This window comes from Paramisgurnus dabryanus, chromosome 1 (genome assembly GCF_030506205.2).
Source record: "Paramisgurnus dabryanus chromosome 1, PD_genome_1.1, whole genome shotgun sequence".
NCBI lineage: Eukaryota > Metazoa > Chordata > Actinopteri > Cypriniformes > Cobitidae > Paramisgurnus > Paramisgurnus dabryanus.
In genome coordinates, this window is record NC_133337.1 from 69258966 (window position 1) to 69279358 (window position 20393).

General features: G+C 40.8%; 2 protein-coding genes across 3 annotated transcripts in view; both read right to left on the bottom strand.

Annotated features, from left to right (window-relative positions):
* Nucleotides 1–150: 150 nt before the first annotated feature.
* Nucleotides 151–7175, bottom strand: LOC135734575 (uncharacterized). The gene is made up of 6 exons (XM_065253409.2): nucleotides 6205–7175; nucleotides 1577–5755; nucleotides 1286–1493; nucleotides 917–1005; nucleotides 706–791; nucleotides 151–586 (listed from the first exon to the last, which is right to left on the bottom strand). The coding sequence occupies exons 1-6, from the start codon at nucleotides 6259–6261 to the stop codon at nucleotides 523–525; spliced, it is 4683 nt and encodes a 1560-aa protein (XP_065109481.1). The 5' UTR covers nucleotides 6262–7175; the 3' UTR covers nucleotides 151–522.
* Nucleotides 5623–20393, bottom strand: part of LOC135734576 (uncharacterized) — a 50989-nt gene continuing 36218 nt past the window's right edge. The window contains exons 6-13 of one of the 2 annotated variants that reach the window (XM_065253410.1): nucleotides 13315–13476; nucleotides 10010–10303; nucleotides 9669–9719; nucleotides 9324–9581; nucleotides 8523–8873; nucleotides 8170–8421; nucleotides 7780–8028; nucleotides 5623–7236 (exon numbers count right to left, since the gene is read on the bottom strand). In XM_065253410.1, the coding sequence (XP_065109482.1) occupies nucleotides 7211–7236; nucleotides 7780–8028; nucleotides 8170–8421; nucleotides 8523–8873; nucleotides 9324–9581; nucleotides 9669–9719; nucleotides 10010–10303; nucleotides 13315–13476 (1643 nt within the window). In that variant the 3' untranslated portion in view covers nucleotides 5623–7210. The remainder of the gene's footprint in view (nucleotides 7237–7779; nucleotides 8029–8169; nucleotides 8422–8522; nucleotides 8874–9323; nucleotides 9582–9668; nucleotides 9720–10009; nucleotides 10304–13314; nucleotides 13477–20393) is intronic. The other variant, XM_073815897.1, reaches the window with a different exon arrangement.

Genomic DNA, 20393 nt, shown 5'->3' on the forward strand with positions numbered 1-20393 from the left:
CAGCCATACATGACCGCCAGCGGCTCTCTGCTGCCCTCTAGCGGCGGACTGACATAAACACATATCCACTCGTGGCTCTCCGTTGCCTCTAGCCGTCATAAAGATGGCTTATCACAATTGTTCATGTAGTAACAGAGACGAGTCTTGTAATGAAAAATGATAAATTCTTTATTGATATAGATATATAATTATGTACATCGTCATACTTCATATTTTATTACTTCTTTTCGATTTAACAAATGCATTGTATAACGATTACCCACACATGAAATAGAAAGTCACAACTTCACACTCCTTTACTGAGAGAACAAAAAAGATTCTAATGAAATTGAAGAAGTTGAATACAATGTTGTGTAACCCAAGTGGTGTAACTAAGCTCAGGCTTAAGACTTCTGCAATAGCACAACTTCCCAAAATATAAAACAGTAAGTACACAAAGTGCCTTAGTAAGAAAAAATAACAAATATTAAACAGATGAAAAGTGCATCTCTACATCCAAATATAATTACATGGTGACACGTATTACTTATTTACAGGTGCTTTGAGTTTGCTTTTGAGTTCTGCCATCATCAAGGGACTGCCCATACTGCACAAAACAAAATAAATACAAAAATAAATAAATATTTACATAGAGTCAGTTGTATTTGAACAGTAAAAGCTGAAATATACATGTTAATGTAAATATAACTATATTATGAGCCTTACCCAGGATGCTTTGGGGGTGTCCATTTGGGTTTAAGTGAAGCTTGCTCTTGTTTGACAGAATTCTCTGTTTGTGCAACTGATTTTGACTAAGTAAAGAAAAACGTAAATAATGTAAATCACAAGAATAATATAAAATGAGGTTGTATTGTAGATTATGCATCAACACTGCCATGTGTTCATTTACACTCAAAATGGTTTGTCTATACTGTACCTCCACCTGTAGTCTGCTCTCTGCCCTTTCCTCTTCTCTTACTTTCTGGCCAAACTCTGTTTTTCTCAGCGTGGGCAGCTCACCAATCACTGTTGAACAATTAAAGAGATTAGCTAATATGTTTAAGCATATTTTGAATTATAGTTTGCATTAATATTGCTATGGTGGGACTACAACTGTAAACTGTTTCCAGTTTTTTTAAATTTTCTGATTTGGTTTTTTTGTGTATTTTACATTGTGTCCTCATGTGTAGCTGCTTTGCGACAGTATAACTGTGAAAAGTGCTATACAAATAAATGTGAATTAAATTATACTACAACACAATAATTTATACCCCCGTGGAGCTGCAATGTCCTGATCTAAATTTACCTGGGAGTTTAAATCCAACGACCCCTTTACTTTGTATGGAAACGCCAACACCATTACCTGCCTTTAACAGGCCAAATGGTGGAGGCTTTTGAAGAGATGGTTCTGTTGAGGTCTTGTTTATGAGCTTTCTGGGGTCTTTTGGTGGTCGAATTAGGGGATTCTTCAGAGCAATTCTAGACTTCTGAACACTAAAGTCCAAAGATGTTTGCTGTGAATGGAAAAACATGCTGTTACTCAAAGAGGTCATTTTAAGATGCATCCTTATTTACTTAATAAAATGTTTAACATTACCTGTATATCTAAATCAACAGTTGCTGACCCGTCTACCAGGGATTCTTCTTCTTCTGGAAAATCTTTGCTCGTGTTATCAAATGTTTTCAGCCACGGTTGATCAGTTTCAATTTTTTCATCATGACAAGAGAATAGTGTTTCTCCAACTGTATCCCTTTCTTTCTGCTCACAACCTGCATCAGCTGGTTCACATACTGGACAGAAAACATCATGCTCATCCTTTTGCTTCTCGGCGGCTTCATAAATCACCATTTCCACCTTCATTTGTACCAAACTCTGATCTGCATCTCCTAACATTTCCTTTTCTCCACCCAACAATAAGGCATCTGGTGGCAAACATTCTGCTGGCTTTTGAATTTCTGCGTCACAAGGTGTTTCTTGTATGCATTTATTTTCTGTGTCTATCAGTTCTTTCATGACTTGATTTATTATTTTTTCTACGTCCTCTACTGTGGTATCTAATGAATCTGTTTCACTTAACAGTCCGACCTCTGTCTTGATGTTCTCAGTGTATCTCTCTGATTTACCCTGCGAATATTGGGTTTCCTCCAGAACCTCTGACTTCAATAATTCAGTTTTTGCTTCTGCAGGCTCTGGTAAATCCTCCGCAAGTTCTGTTCGATTGACGTCACGCTCTGAAGATTCACATTTATCTTGATTTAGTGATTCACTGATAGTTTCCATTGTTGCTTGAGACAGTATGCCTTCTTTTTCTATGTTCAGCTCAAGAATCTCATTGTTTGCTTCACTGCCTGTCATCAAGACTTCTCCTTTATCTTCTGAATCGGTCTCTGTTTTCATGGTTTCACCAATCTGCTCACTTGTTAGTTCAACACATTCCTTGAGAGAACACTTGGCCATTTCCTGAAGTGTCTGAATTTGTTTTGCACCAATTTCTAAGGATAACATTGGAGTTTCGAACTCAGCTGCTTTCACAAACGTGTCATTTAAGGGTTCATATTGGGTCATAACAGAGCTTTGTGACCGATCTTCTGCTGGAATGTGCAGCTCGCTTATGTTGGCCTTCATCTCTTCAAAAGATCCCAAAGATGTTGCGACTGCAGTAATTTGGTTCAAATCCACTGAATTTACTAATCCGATCGCTGGTCTTTTACTTGGTTCTTGAGGGAGGTCACAGACAGTAAGGTCTGAATGATTTTTTGTTTCAGGAGAATCCTGTTTTAAAAAATCTGACTGCTGGGTGTCCTCTGATGCATCACAAATTTCAACTACTACTTCATTTACTGATGTAGATGTTCTTAGCCCTATGTCATTGTGTGCAATGCTATCATCACATATTTCTTTTGAACCCCCTGATGGTGTTTCTATCAACTCTAATAGAGATTGTGTTTGAATTTCTCCCAGCATCTGCTCATGGTCTTCCGTCTCACCAAAATGTTCTGTAGTTGGCAATTCACCAGCGTCCAGACACTTTTGTTGTTCATCTTCTTCAATGTTTTCATCTGGCTCACTTGTAGCACTAGTTCCAGGTATCTCAACCACATTTTTAGAAATGTCATCTATTACTTGTCTTTCTGATGTCTGTATCCCCTCATTTTCTAAAATATTTGGGTATTCGTCCAATAAACTGAGCCTTTTATCCTCAAGAAACTTCAAAAGGTCTTCCTCATCCTGTGTTGAACTCCCCAGACTTGAAGGCTGTCCTTCATCTTTCACTAGTGACTCAGTTTCTTTGTCCTCAACACTCTTAGTTTTCTCCTGATCCTTATAAATGATTTGCTCTTCTTTATCAAATACATATTTAACTACATTCTCCCCGAAAAGGTCTCTGGGATCTTCTGTAATCCTGATGTTTTCTGTCTCTTCATTCTCCATCTTATTCATCAGCGTTTTCTGCTCTACATCTTGGACAGATTGGTTGGTTACTTCTGTGTCTTTTAAAGCTTCTGTCCTCATTACACCCTCTTCACCATCGTCTTCATTATAATGATCAAAATCTTCTTTTCCATCTTTTTGTTCGGTGTCCTCAGTTTCGTTTAGCTCTTGTTCAGGTTCACAACCATCAAACTCAATATTTGCCCTATGCTCGGTAAATGTAGCCACTTCTTTTTCAATATGTGCTTCATCTTTTGTTTGTTTTTCTTCATTTTCATAATTCAACTGAACATCTAAAGCTATTGCTTCATCTGTTTGCTTGTCATCGATTTTGCAATGGTAACTTTGTGTAATTGTGGTGTCTGTTTCACTTAACAGTCTGACCTCTGACTTGATGTTCTCAGTGTATCTCTCTGATTTACCCTGCAAATATTGGGTTTCATCCAGAACCTCTGACTTCAATAATTCATTTTTTGCTTCTGCAGGATCTGGTGAATCCTCTGCAAGTTCTGTTCGATTGACGTCACGCTCTGAAGATTCACAATTATCTTTATTTAGTGATTCACTGATAGGTTCCATTGTTGCTTGAGACAGTATGCCTTCTTTTTCTATGTTCAGCTCAAGAATCTCATTGTCTGCTTCACTGCCTGTCATCAAGACTTCTCCTTTATCTTCTGAATCGGTCTCGGGTTTCATAGATTCACCAATCTGCTCACTTCTTAATTCAACACATTCAATAAGAGAACACTTGGCCATTTCCTGAAGTGTCTGAATTTGTTTTGCACCAATTTCTAAGGATAACATTGGAGTTTCGAACTCAGCTGCTTTCACAGACGTGTCATTTAAGGGTTCATATTGGGTCATAACAGAGCTTTTTGACCGATCTACTGCTGGAATGTGCAGCTCGCTTATGTTGGCCTTCATCTCCTCAAAAGATCCCAAAGATGTTGCGACTGCAGTAATTTGGTCCAAATCCCCTGAATTTTCTAATCCGATTGCTGGTCTGTTACTTGGTTCTTGTGGGAGCTCACAGACAGTAAGTTCTGAATGATTTCCTGTTTTAGGAGAATCCTGTTTTATTAAATCCGACTGCAGAGTGTCCTCTGATGCATCACAAATTTCATCTACTACTTCATTTACCGATGTAGATGTTTTCAGCCCTATGTCATTGTGTGCAATGCTATCATCACATATTTCTTTTGAACCCCCTGACGGTGTTTCTACCAACTCTAATAGAGATTGTGTTTGGATTTCTCCCAGCATCTGCTCATGGGCTTCCTTCTCATCAAAAATTTCTGTAGTTGGTAATTCACCAATGTCCAGACACTTTTGTTGTTCATCTTCTTCAATGTTTTCATCCGGCTCACTTGTAGCACTAGTTCCAGGTATCTCAACCACATTTTTAGAAATGTCATCTATTACTTGTCTTTCCGGTGTCTGTATCACCTCATTTTCTAAAATGTTTTGGGGGTATTCGTCCAATAAACTGAGCCTTTTATTCTCAAGAGGCTTCAAAAGGTCTTCCTCACCCTGTGTTGAACTCCCCAGAGTTGAAGGCAGCCCTTCATGTTTCACTAGTGACTCAGTTTCTTTGCCCTCAACACTCTCAGTTTTCTCCTGATCCGTATAAATGATTTGCTCTTCTTTATCAACTACAAATTCAACTACGTTCTCCCCGAGAAGGTCTCTGGCATCTTCTGCGACCCTGATGTTTTCTGTCTCTTCATACTCAATCTTATTTATCAGCGTTTTCTGATCTACATCTTGGACAGATTGATCGGTTACTTCTGTGTCTTCTAAAACTGCTGTCCTCATTACACCCTCTTCACCATCATCTTCATTATAATGATCAAAATCTTCTTTTCCATCTTTTTGTTCGGTGTCCTCAGTATCTTTTAGCTCTTGCTTAGATTCACAACCATCTAACTCAATGTTTGCCCTATGCTCGATGGATGCGGCCACTTCTTTTTCAATATGTGCTTCATCTTTTGTTTGTTTTTCATAATTCACCAGAACATCTAAAGCTATCGCTTCATCTGTTTGCTTGTGATCGTTTTTGCAATGGTAACTTTGTGTAATTTTGGTATCAACACAGAGTTCATAATTGTCCTCCTGGACCACATCAGTTTTTTCCCATTCAACTGTGGCAACATAAAATCTGGCCTCTGCTGAATTATATTTTGTTTCTTCCTTATGTTTCTCAGCATCAATCTCCTTTACTGGCCTGTCAGTATTTTTTGCTGTATTCCTGTAGAGAGTATCTGCTCTAGAATTAACACTTTGGTTTCCATTAACAGTGACATCTGGGCTAAGATATCTTGCAACAGCCCCTGACAGATAACCCTACATAAGCAAAACAATTCACAAGGTTAAATTACTCAATAAACTATAGTATACCTGTGTCCATGTAACACTTATTATTTTAAAAGACAGAAAATCAATAAGACTATTAAACTATAGATATAAGGCAAAATATAACGTATTTAACTGGAATAATTGATCGAATTTATGTGCCTTTTACTGTCATTGGTTGGCCTGGCTGTGAAATCCAGACTTAGTAACAATATAACTAGATTTAAAGCTTTAAAGTTTGAATTTCTCATTGTTAACACATTGCCTTTAATCTTAAGGCATTATACTCAGTCAGTATTAAAAATAGCAATTTTTTATTCTCACAGAATGCGTTATTTAGGATGATTTTGTGTACAAAACAGCAAATAAAAAATACTTTAGCTGGGTTTTCACAGACATGGTCGCATTTATTCGGATAACATTTAAAAGAAATGACTCACCCAAACTGTCCAAATAGTGCGACCAATACGGTTTACAGAGCCTTCAGAAGTGTCCATTGCCGATGATAAAAGTGTTGACAAACTAATAACCCTTTCAAGTTTTGGCGTCGATGTCTGAACCACGCGGATTTTTTTCTTCAAATAATCTCAATTGATTAGGCGTTTTAACCCACGCAAGCACAATTATTTTAGTCATTAATATCCTTAGTGCGTGATGCTGCTCATGTTTGTTTAGTTCATGTCGTTCATATGTCCGTTTTAATAAGGAAGACGATGGTGTGAATCATAACACAAGCCAAAGCAAGCGCAGAAGCACTGAGTTGGTTTGTGGTGAGAAAGATGCAGCGTCAAAGGGCCTGTGACATTTAACCACATCATTTCGACAAACACTTCTCTAAATTACAGGTTGTGCATCAAAACATCCACATTAAAGTACTTACATCTAGCTATCTGTCATCCAGTAACAGTATTTTTTGTGATTTATTGTTTTCTACATTATTTTCTAAATTCATCCAACGTAATGTAAAGAACATGAATATTTAATATAGATTTTTTTAATACCAACTGGATTTTTTTTAGGTATACCTAAACCTTTAATATATTAGATATGTATTTTATTAAAGTGTTTGTGCGCGCGTGCGTGAACACACGTTCCATTGAGCTTATAATATTATGTGTGCTTGTTTAAATAAGTGTTGTGGTTGAGGTTTGACACAACTCATAAAAAATTGTCACAGTGCTACTTCATATTCTTTCTCACGGACGCATTATATCGTATGGCAGCTTGCTTTGTAAATGTTTATTTAATTACAATACCTGATGACAGACATAAGCTTTAAAAATATGTAGTGTTTGGTAGTGTCTCTATTCGTTGTGCATTATGTAATTAGTAGTAAAAGAAAATATAGATTTTATGAAATAAATAAATATAACGTTATATCCAGTAAAGATGTGGGGTCAGGTCTGAGTACATTTCTAAAAAAAAGGTTGCCGGTTTGATGATCCATTAGAAAAATCTGTCCTCTACAGGCTCTGCAAAACCAAAAAATTACACAAATGAAATTGAGAAATGCATTTCTGTAATGTAAATATTTGTTTTGTTTTTAGGTAAACATCAGTTATGCCTTTTGGCAGACAGTTTTATCAAAGCAACTTACAGTTCATAATAAGGTATACCTTTTTTAAACCCATGACCTTTGTGCTGCTAATGCAATGCTCTACCGCTACACAGGAGCACTTTTACAATGACATATATTAGCATAGATTCAACATCAGTCTTTGACTTGCCAATGCTAATGTTGTAATATTTGTATAACCCAATATTAATGTAATCTGCATCTTATATCTGCCACCATAAAGGTGGGCCACACATATGTGCAATGAATCTGTCTTAGGCCACTAATAATATTTCTGTAGAGGGTGATTTAGTGCAACAAAATTAATATTAATGTAAAAGAATGAATGCTAGTCATACCGTTGTGGTGGATGACATTGTGGTTTTATTTGACTATACAAGCATTGCACATGCAAACTATCTTATACAAAAACAACACTCAATTGTAACACATCAGTTACCTGTCCATGTAAGGTATGCAGGCAAGCTCAGTGCAGGATGTTTGATCTCCACAGTCACTCTTAGATGCTCTCGCGTCAAACTCACTCTGTTAATACAAGATGGATCCACTTCCGTGTCCTTGTCTGCTTCATTCTTTTCCATATACTCCTTTTCCTCAGGCGTTTGATCATTTTTTACTGATCTCAGTCCATCCACAAATTCTTTTATTTTATATTCTGCATTAAGGTCTGCAGCAGGTGGCTTGATTTCTGTACAATAAGGCAAACATATACCGTCATAAACCCATCATGTTATCACAAAAATGTTGTTTATGCTGCACATAGCGCACTCTGAGAGCTGTTTGTCTAGTAAACTATGTAATATTTATCTGTTTGATGGCATGAACTTACTATCAGTGTGTCCACCTCTGCGACTTTCCTGTTGTCCTGTGGATCTCACCACAGCACAAACACTCCTGAGCTCTGGTTTCCCCTCACTGTTTATTTTTTCTCTCTCTTTTGACAAAAGTTTAAACAACATTTTGCCACCAGCAGCCCAGAGCAGTTCAGCATTTGGGTTTCCTCCACTGAGAAGGATGGAGAATATTCTGACACCATCACTGCCCCGTTGTATTGACAAAGAAGAGGGTATGGTGGGAGCAACTGAAAGACAAAACAGAGAATTAAGGTGTAAAATACATGTTTACAGCAAACGATTATGATTGACAGTTACACATTGATTAGTCTTTTATGTGCCAGTTTACCCATATGAGTATTCCTCCAAACTCTCTCGATTGGCTTCATAAGTGAGCAATGCAATATTCTGCAGATGATTTCATCTCCCCTGATTGTCTCATCCACCTCCTTCAAGAATGCATTTGCCCGAAATGTCCTGGGCAGAGTTTGTAAAGGGCCCCAAAGCTCATCTCCTTCCTTTATTTCCACCTTGCTTTCCTCTCCCTCCTCAGCCACATTCCCCTTTACATGCAGCCATTTGACTGAGATTTCAGGTGGGTAGAAACCTGTTATTTCACAGGCAAGGGTCAGGGGTCTCCCCTCAATGCATGGAGAAGGAGAGGAGGTAATTTCTGAAACCGTGGGTTTTTTAATGAACCCTTGGGAGGAAAAATAAATGTTTTTACATTCTGAGATTAAAATCTGCATCTTCACAATATTATGTAGTACTATATACATTTCTTGAACTTTATTATGCTATGCTCCGAATACAGTTTTAGCATACTATTGCTTACTATTTAAAAAATCTATATGAATCAGGACACATTACGACATTAACAAACATTTTAGAAAATAGTTAGCAAAATTGTTTTCACATGACATGAGTTGTGTGATCCAATATCACCTCTGAAAATGTTTAGTTATCATTTGTAATTCAATTTTATGTTTGAATGAATTGGTTATCCTATATGAATAATGATAAAAAACACAAAAAAGTATCTTGTAATTTTGGTTTTCCTTGTTAACCTGGAAAAATCAAGTTAAGTGCATTGCATTTTATTCCATGCAGTGTGTGATCTGGATACATTGCATATCACTGGTTTACTCACCTCTGGTTTCCCGTGTGATGGGCAGCTTGAGGGCCATGTGGTGAACAGTAACCCACACTCTGGTCTCTCCTCTTTCCAGCTCTGCTTTGGGAAGCCTGCACTGGCTCATTGCGGAAAAGAAACCCTCAGCATCAGGCCGAGGCGCGGCCAGAGCTGGAGGGATAGACACTGGGCAAAGCTCCCCTCCTTCACAGAACCAGCGAAAAGTGATGATGTCTGGATGAAAGTGAGTGGCCTGGGCTGTCAGCGTCACAACACCTGAGCATAGGATCTGTTAATGCCAATCTCATATTATTATGCATTTTTATATGTTCTAAAATATTGTATATTGTCCCTATATGATACCTCGTTCCACATTCGGCTCTGAGAATTGGATTTCCGAAATTTCAGGGGGTGCTAAACAAAAAAGCCAATTGAAGCTTTAACAATGAAAAATTTACATTTAAAATTAATAATGCAAACATCTCATTTTTACCTATTTTATACATGTTAATGAGAATCTAATGTTAAACACTGGAGAGAATAGTGAGGGTTACAAATATTTAAAAAAAGTACAGTTATTTACGTCACAATGCAAAATTTTGTAATAAAGTATGCTTCGTTTAGAATCATAAAAAAGTAATTTCTTTATAATATAATTAAGTTGAATATTCAGTGATAGATTTAACCTCAACAAGCCCTCTGACCTAGAATAGTAAACTTATCAGATACTCTCTCTGCCACAGTCTTGTCTTTGCCCTTATATGAGATCCGGCATTTAAAGACTGCTCCCTTGTGAATAGACAGATTGGGTATAAAGGTGAGGGAGGAGAAGAGCTGTTTGTTTGAAGCAGAGGATGAGCGGAGTGGCAGCTGAGTGTGGAGCTTGTAATATCCTGCAGCAGTAGAGGACAGCAGAGGACCTTTATCAGACGCCTCAGACACACAAGAGCTGCGAGACGTGTAGGCTGCCGAGCGGAAAGAACAAAATTTTTTCACACCTGACAACAGGGTTAGAGAGAGAGAGAGTTAGACACACACACACACACACACACACACACACACACACACACACACACACACACACACACACACACACACACACACACACACACACACACACACACACACACACACACACACACACACACACACACACACACACACACACACACACACACACACACATGTTGGTGTATGTGGTTTACGGGGACATCTCCATAGACGCAATGCATTTTATACTGTCCAAACTGTTATATTCTATTCCCCTTACCTACCCCAATCCCTAACCCCAATGTCACAAAAACCTGTTGCCAGTCTTTAATCTATGAAAAACTATCATTTAGTATGTTTTTTTAGCTTTTCCGTTTATGAGGACACTCTCTGTGTCCCCGTAAACCCCCTTTATAGCATAATAAACATGTCATTATACACTATTCATGTCCTCGTAAACCACATAGACCAACCCACACACACACACACACACACACACACTCAGAATGAGACAGACTGCTAGTTTATGATTACGGAAGTTAATCATTTGCATAACTTGTGTAACATCCTTTGTGTAAAACTCAACCCTTGTAACGCTTTGGAACCTTGTTATTATGTGTTAACAGTGCAGAAACGATGTTTTTTTTTCATGCATTTCATTAGGAACAGTTGATGGATCTACACATGAATAACATTTACATTTATTGGTATTTAGGCATTTGAGAGACAATTTTTATTCAAATAAAAAATACAACATTTCAAGCTTCAAGAATTCAACTATATGAAAATGTCTCTGTCCACAGAGTTTTACTGCAAAGAAATTACTTTCTTATTTAGTATTTTTTGTCTTGTTTTCAGTACAAATATCTACTTTCTAAAGAAAATCTAGTTTTTAGACAAATATATAAAATGTAAGTAAATTTGTGCTTAAAACGAAAAAATTTTTCTTGAATTTAGTGTTTAAGAAAAAAAAAATATACAAAAAGTTATTTAGGGCCCGAGCACCGAGGAGCAGGCCAGAAGCCCTATAGTTATTGCTCAATTTGTTTAACACTTTTGGGCACTTTGGGTGCCTTAACATACTCGAAAACTCTTGAAAACTCTTGAAACAGATGTCAGAGTCGTCCATCATTGCATCCGGGCAAAGACTGGAGTACGGGCATGGCAGGGGGGCTCTGTAGCGCCCCCTGTAATGCAAAATAAAACATTGGTGCACAGATTGGGCAAACATGTACACACATGTACGAAAGTTGGTACGTATATAGATCTCATTGACCTGAACAACTTTCGCCATCAAACCTATTAGCTCCACCCAACAGGAAGTTGGGCCCATCAGTGAAGAAATTTTAAATACTCCTCCTAGGGAATTCATCCGATTGACACCAAACGTGGTGATCATGATGTCGAGACAGTGGACTTGCTAAATTGCGAAGGGATTTTTGATATCTCGAACGGTGCTGCCATGGCGAGGCAACAAATTTATTGTGAATACAGAGAAACAGAAAGTGTCTAATATCTAAAGCAAAAATGTCTTATTGGTATGACAGGCAGTGTGTATGTTCGGCCAAGGATTCCGATTGCATAGATGTGCTTATTGTGTGTCAATCACAAAGGTGGATTTTTTGACAGTTGTATGCATTGAACTTTTAAATACTCCTCCTAGGGAATTCATGCTGTCACCATGGCAACGCGTCAAACTTTACTTAAATTTTCAGGCATATTTAAGCCCTTGGCGTGCACTTTGGGTGCCTAAGCATCTCTCATAGCAATCTCTTGAAATTTGGCACAGATGTCAGAGTCGTCCGTCCTTAGGACCTGGCAAAGGCTGGAACACAGGCGTGGCAGCAGGGCTCTGTAGCGCCCCCTGTAATCCAAAAACATTGGTGCACTGATCTGACAAACATGTATGCACATGTACGAGAGTTTGTACTTATATAGATCTCATTGAGTCGAACAACTTTAGCAATCAAGCCTATTAGCTCTGCCCCAACAGGAAGTCAGCCATTTTGGATGGTTTCAAAAGTGCATGCGGTGAACTTTTAAACACTTCTCTTAGGGAATTCATGTGATTGACACCAAACGTGGTGAACATGGTGGCAAGACATTGGAGATGTTAAATTGCGAAGGGATTTTCGATATCTCGAACGATGCTGCCATGGCGAGGTGACAAATTTATGGCGAAATCAGAGAAACAGGAAGTGTCTAATATCTAAGGTAAAAATTGTCTTATTGCAATGACAAGTGGGGTGTATGTTCGGTCAAAGATTCTGATCGCATCGATTTGCCTATTGTGGGTCTCAAGCATAGTGCCACCAACAGGTGCCAGGGAGTGTTTCAGTCATAAAGGTGGATATTTTTACAGTCGCATGCGGTAAACTTTTAAATACTACTCCTAGAAAATTAATGCGAATGACCCCACACCTTGTCAACATGATGTTGAGACATTGGACTTGCTAAATTGAGAACAGATATCTCGAACGCTGTTGGCATACATTGTAAAAAAAATCTGTAGAAATTACAGTGTTACTTGTAGCTGGTTGCCGGTAACTTACTGTAGATTTAAATGGATGTTATTTACTGGCAACATTTTGTTTAAAGTTAAATTAACATTAAACATTTACAAGTCAATGGTCAATGGTGTTTTAAGTTTCGAGGTAGTTTGTTCCCTGGTCTCTATTTACTACAATTATAAAGCTTTGAAGGACATTTACTATAACTCCAAATGTGTTCGTCTGAAAGATGATATGCATCTGATAGCTTGAGGGTGAATCAATTATTGGGTCATTTTAATGTTTGGCTGGAGTATCCCTTTATGGTAATGCTTGTGAACCACCCTAAAAAATAAAGTGTTGCCCAGAGGCTGAAAGAAGCGTGAATGAGCCATTAACAGTTTATACACAATTTAGGGCAACGCAAGCAGCGAAAATCTGTGCTCAAAAATGTGCGCTTTCAGTTAACATCATCACCTTTAGTTACCAGGTAAAATGAGTCGTGGATGTTGATGGAAGATGTGTGATACCTGTGTTTGAAGTGTCTGTTATAGGGACATCATTTAGGAACCAAGTCGTCTGTACTCTATCTGCCAACCTGCCTTCCACGCTGATTGTGACTCTGCCCTTCTTGCCCACAACCACTCTGGGTGGCAAAACAATTGCTGATATATTTAGAGACTTCAGTTTCTCTGAGAAAACACACAAACACACACAAATACACACAAACACACACAGGTATGACTGCCAAAGAGAGCATTTGTGTGGAATTTGGCAAATAAAATCAGTCACAAATGCAGAAAATAACACATAAAGGGGTGTGACCTAATGCACGCACATGTACACTCACAAACATGCGCGCACGCACGCACGCACACACACACACACACCACACACACTATTTCTCTCTCCTTCTCATGCACACTCTCTCACGCACACACTCTCTCTCTCACACACACGTGCAAACACACACGCACACACATACAAACCCACACAAGCACACACAAACACATACAAACACACGCACACAAACACACAGATGCATGACTACCACAGAAAGCATTTTTATAAAATTTGGCAAATAAAATCAACCACAAACGTAGAAAAAAGATATAAAGGGGTTTAACCTAATGCACGCACATGTACACTCTCTCTCTCTCACACACACACACACACACACACACACACACACACACACACACACACACACACACACACACACACACACAAACACAAACAAACATAGACACACACACATGCTCTCTCTCTCTCTGCCTCTCACACACATTCTCTCAAGCACACATGCTGGCTCTCTCTCTCTCTCTCTCTCTCTCTCTCTCTCTCTCTCTCTCTCTCTCTCTCTCTCACACACGCACACACACGTGCACACACACATGCTCTCTCTCTCTGCCTCTCACACACATTCTCTCAAGCACACATGCTGTCTCTCTCTCTCTCTCTCTCTCTCTCTCTCTCACACACACACACACACACACACACACACACACACACACACACGCACACACACTTGCCCACACACATGCGCGCACACACACACAGACACACACACTTACACTCAGTCAAATTTCTATTGCATTTTGTAAAAACTGACATTTCAAAATGCATCAAAAACTATAAAAAAATGACTATTTGAAATAATATTTATTTTTAATATCCTTTCTAATTTTTATATAAACATAAATTTACAAAATGTATCACAAAAGTAATTATTTGAGCAGTTGTCTATATCAAGGAAAATGAATGGGTCTCTATGGGAATCTGCCGATCTAAATTATTTAATTCCTACACTGTAATTCTTTTATGTTTTTTTCTAAAAACCGATGCCTGAATTCAACACCTCACACCTATATCAATATCTAAAAACAATTTAAATCAAATTTAGATAATATTTTAATTTTCATAAAAATTTGATATTTTTCAGGCAAGCCAAGCGTGTAGTTGAGGATTTTAGTGGTAAACAGGTACAAAAGTACTTCAAATCTCTCAAAACACAGCTTTATTGTATAGATGAGAAGTAAATAAAAAAATATATATATTATTTGTATTATTGAAAATGTATATTTTTCTTACAATTATGCTTTCAATTTTGGGGTCATATAGACCCCAAGGGCCAGAAGTGTAAACAGAAAACGAGGAGCGTTTGAGGATTAAAAGAGAACAAATGAAGGTAGTATGAAACATAATTATTATTATTTTTTTTAAAGCAGAGGGTCTGTTCTTTCATTTGATATATTGTATGTTTATATATTTAAAGAAAAACATTTTCTGGAAGGCATTAAACTTTTGTGAAAATCATAAAAAATGCTGGCCCTGGCTGGCAACTTTTTTTAAAACGCTGGCAGGTAAAGAGTTAAGGGGTTATGCCCTAGTAACAGCTTGGGGACATTTTTGACCATTTCTTCTGACAGTGTATTATTATCTATAAGTCTTCTTACATTGTAAAATGGTTATGTTTTTATTTTCTTTGAGAGAGGAGTCATATGGTATTTACCACTTAGGTCATTAAAAAACAAAAGCATGTCAGCATCTAGATTACAGACTTCAGGGCTGAATGTGCCTTTGAAAATTCTATTTTGATAAATGCTAACAGATAGGGTAGAGTGGGGTGATTTGTGCCAGGGAAGTAGTTCCACCCCTTGTTTCTGGAAAACAGTAGAAGAAATTGTTCATGTGACCACATAATTTTGAAAAGCCATCAATTTTACTTATCCTCAAAAAAAGAGAGACACATAGCATGAGAGGTAAGCACATTTTAGCTCCAAAAACTTTTCCTTTCAAAGTAAAATTTCTATGATTAAGGTTTTTTGATTGTAGAGTCAAAACAATTATGGATAGGTTTGAAAGATATTTCACACATGTTTTAATGCTTTAGCAGGCCACACAATGAGTCTATAAAGTTAGCATAATGTTAGCTCTTAACTGTTGGATCATGCTTATTCAGACTTGTAGGTCTGGGGTGATTTGTGCAAAAGGGCCTGGGTTAAGTTGTGCCAGAGGTGATGTGCTCAAGAAACTACCCACACCCCAAAAACGTCTCGGTTACTATCGTAACCTCGGTTCCCTGAGAGACGGGAACAAGACATTGTGTCCGCTGATGCTATGGGTTAACTCCTCCCACTTCACCAGACACTGAAATCTTATTGAACAACATCATTGCATGGCACTGGCCAATCTTCGCTGACCGCGTGACCGCTAGAAGCTAGATGTTAGAGAGATGAGCGCCAGTATTCTCGACTGAACAAAAACACAGATGGCTAGCCGCTAACTCGGCGCATAACGCAATGTCTTGTTCCCGTCTCTCAGGGAACCGAGGTTACGATAGTAACCGAGAGCGGTGTCTCGACATTGCGTCCGCTGACACTATGGGAACAGTGTTCAAACATGCCAAGAGAGTGGAGAAGCCAGCCTAGCAATGCTACGTTGGAAAAGAAACAGCCAATAATATTCTGATACGCAACGGCCATACCCCTTGGGGGGGGGGGGGCGTGTCTGACCAATAAGGTATTGATATTCCTGAGGTATAAAATTTGCATATCCCAACCTTAGGAACGTGAATACTCATCACTACACTGCTTAGGGTAGAAAGACAAGTAATTTGTGCAAACATGGATAGTAAGTAGCATGCACGGCTTTGGCGGGCAAAATGTAGTTAATGTAGATTCACAACACAGAGTTAACGGCCTTAGCGGTAACGCTGTGTGTGCGAGCGCTGTCTTTGCAAAGACGACCTGGTGGAGCGCAGGGTAGAGAAAATGGCACAAGCACATCGAAGCATAAGAGTGGTCAGTACTCACCGACAGGACTTTCGCAGCTAGAGATTGCATATTTAGCAAATAAAACCTGGCAAAGGTGTTATGTGAAGCCCAGCCCGCTGCACGACATACACCCTGAATAGTGGTACCTTGAAACCAAGCCAATGAAGAGGCGATAGCTCTCGTAGAGTGAGCCCTGATGTTGAAACGGGGCTCAAGTCCACTGCTCTCATAAGCAAGCGTTATAGCCTCCACTACCCAGCGCGGGAGCCGCTGTTTAGACACTGCTCTGCCTTTAGCGGCGCCGCCGTAGCAAACAAACAGTTGATCCGACGCTCTAAATCCTGCCGTACGGTTCACATACATCCTCAGAGCTCTGACCTGGCAAATCACCTCTCAGTTAGTCGTATCCTGTGATGTTGCAGGTGCTGCAGATATTGCCGTTAGGGATATTACCTGATCCCGAAAGAGAGATTTAGGTACATATCCAACCTTTGGTCTTAGGATGATATTACAGTCAGCCGGACCGAAGCACATGCAGTCTTTGTTGACGGCAAGCGCTTGTAAATCCCCAACACGTTTCGTTGTAGCCAGGGCGAGAAGAAGGGCTGTTTTAATAGATAGATCTTTGATAGAGCTAGACTCCAGCGGTTCAAACAGTGCCCGAGAAAGCGCGTTCAGCAATATGTCTAAATCCCATGGCAGTACCGAAGGAGTACGGCGTGGTCTTAATCTTCTCGCGCCTCTTAGGAATCGAACAACGAGCGCGTTCCTCCCTATTGATTGGACGTATCACAGCGATAGTGGCCACATAGACTTTTAGCATTGACGGCGAGCTGCCGGCGTCCATTCTATGTTGCAGGACAAGCACAATATCCGACACAGGGCAATTAAACAGGTCAATGCTGTTACTATGACACCATTTTTCCAACGCGAGAGTTCGCTCGTGTTATCTACAATCCTCTCACTTTCCAAGCGTGTAGATTTCACAGTTCCGGGTTGGGGTGCCATACTGAGCCTTCTACCTGAGACAGCAAATCCCTCCTTAAGGGAAGATACCATGGTTGGTTCGGCCAGTCCGGCGCGACTAAAATCACCGTAGCTCCTTCTTCCCTGATTTTGCACAGTACTAGCGATATGAGCTTTATAGGAGGGAAGGCATACAGACTGACTTTCGGCTAGCGCGACGTCAACGCTTCCTCTTGCATTGGGGAGTGCGTGAGCAAGAAGAACAGTGGGCAGGGCGCATTCTCGCAAACAGGTCTATCGAAGCTCTCCCAAACTGGTCCCAGATCAGCTGAACCGAGTCGGGATGAAGCCTCCATTCTCCGTGGGGGAGGCCGTTCCTCGACAACATAGCCGCGCCCTTGTTCAAAGTGCCTGGAATATGCGCTGCTCTGATGGATAGTAGGTGACTGTCCGCCCATAGTAGGAGGCTGGCTGCCTGCTCGAATAGGGCATTTGAATGAATACCACCCTGGCGATTTATGTAAGAAACCACCGTCGTGTTGTCTGTCCGCACTAGAACATGTTGACGCTCGAGTTGCAGTTGAAATGCCCTGAGCGCTAACATTACCGCTCTTAATTCCAGACGGTTTATGTGCCAATCTCTCATCAGATCTGACCACGTACTGGACGGGGGTGTGCCCTGGCAGACTGCTCCCCAACCTGATGTTGACAAGTCCGTGGTGACCACTATACGAGAGGCTATCTGTCCTAGGTGGGCTCCAATACTGTAAAGGGTCGGATCGTGCCACGGTTTCAGAGTGCTGACACAGCTGTGTGTCACGTGAACTCGCATGCATGTCGATGCCCACATATTTGCCGGGACTCGATCTTTCAGCCACATCTGTAACAGATGCATCTGAAGCAATCATAGATGAAAACCGGGGCGGCTGACGCCATTAGACCCAAAAGCCTCGGAAACTCCTTCAGGAGGACAAACCGGCCGGGTCTGAAACGACGCAGGTACAGCGTTAATGTTTCTACATGTTGTTGCGATAGATGAGCACACATCGATGTAGAATCCAACAGAACGCCCAGGTAGGAAATGGATTGACTCGGAACGAGTTTGCTTTTCTGAGCATTGATTCGCGGCCCTAACAACTCTATGTGGGGAAGCAATGCTTTTATGTGACTGATCAACAGATCGCGCGATTGAGCCATAATCAGCCAGTCGTCAGGATAATTCATAATGCGCATCCCACTCGCTCTGAGGGGGGAGAGAGCAGCATCCATGCATTTTGTGAATGTACGTGGGGCTAAAGCTAGTCCGAACGGGAGAACGGAGTATTGATAGCTCGTGCCTTCGAACGCAAACCTCAGAAAACACCTGTGGCGGGGGGATGTCTGAATGTGAAAGTAAGCGTCCTTTAGATCTATCGACGCGAACCAATCCCCAGGGTGAATTTGCGCTAGTATCTGTCTCACGGTTATCATCTTGAATGCACGTCTGGGTAGCGCACGATTGATGGGTCTCAGATCTAATATCGGCCGTAATCCGCCGTCTTTCTTAGGTACTACAAAATACAGGCTGTAGAAACCGCTCTCTAACTCGCTGTGAGGCACTCGTTCTATCGCTCCTATTGCGAGTAGGTTTTGGACATCTTGTCTCAGGACGGGGGAATTTTGAGGTGCTGTTAATGATGATACCACACCTTTGAAATGGGGCGGTCTGCGTCTGAACTACAGAGATTAACCGTGCTCTGTGATGCTTAATACCCACTCTGAAACGCCGGGGGTTGCTTTCCACGCGTCTAGAAATTGGCTCAGCGGGCGAAGCGTGTGGTGCGTTAACGCATGCGACGTGTTATCTACGTTCAAACCGTACCTGTGCAATGTTAGAAGTGTCGGCAGGGGAACGGCGTGTAGAAACTGGTTCTCGTTTAACGGGTCGTTGGCGGAACTGGAACTGCCAGTCCCTCTGCCTTACGTCGGGCTCGGTCTGAGCGGGTATGGTGTTGCCAGCCTAAGGTTGCTTCGGAGGGCGATGCGCTGATCGCAGGGCAGAAGTAGAGCGTGATATGGTGGTCTCCTGATACGATGAGCGTCTGGGGAGCAGCTGACTCATAGCTCTCGAGCTCCACGGCATCACCGAAGAGGCCGGCAGGAGTAATTGGAGCGTTAAGCAAAGCATTTCGCTCATTGTCCTTCAGCTCAGCTAGGGTAAGCCATAGGTGGCGTTGAAGGACAACTAAAAATCTCATGGATTTGCCGATGGCTTGGGCGGAGAGCTTTGTTGCCATCAGTGCTAAGTCTGTGGCAGCGCGGAAGTTATGTACCGTGTCCGTTTCGACGGCGCCGTCCAGCGACTGTAAAATCTTTGCCTGGAAGACCTGCAGAATGGCCATAGCATGGAGCGCTGCCACCACCAGATCCCCGGCAAGACTTCGAGCAAGGCCCTCCTAGTCTTGAGCACGCGAATAGGGAGGTCGGCTTAGTGCTCGCATGGAGAATCCTAGAGCGCCGTCTCGGCGTGCGCCAACCCCAAACAGGCGATGCAGTGCTCATGGGAGTCTGGCTGCTCCAAAGGTCCCGCGCAGACAAGGCAGGTAGTCGACTTCGTAGTCTTGATTGAAGATGTCATGCTGAGTTAAGAAGAGAATACTGGCGTTCGAAGATTGGCCAGTGCCCTGCAATGGCGTTGTTCAATAAGATTTTAGTGTCTGGTGAAGTGGGAGGAGTTAACCCATAGCGTCAGCGAACGCAATGTCAAGAGACCACTCTTGAAAGGAAACTTGGTGGTACAGCCATAAGACAGCATAAGTTTATATTCCCCTGCAGTATTGACAAGTGGGATGTTAAATAGTAGGCCAGATCCAGACCACCTAGACCTA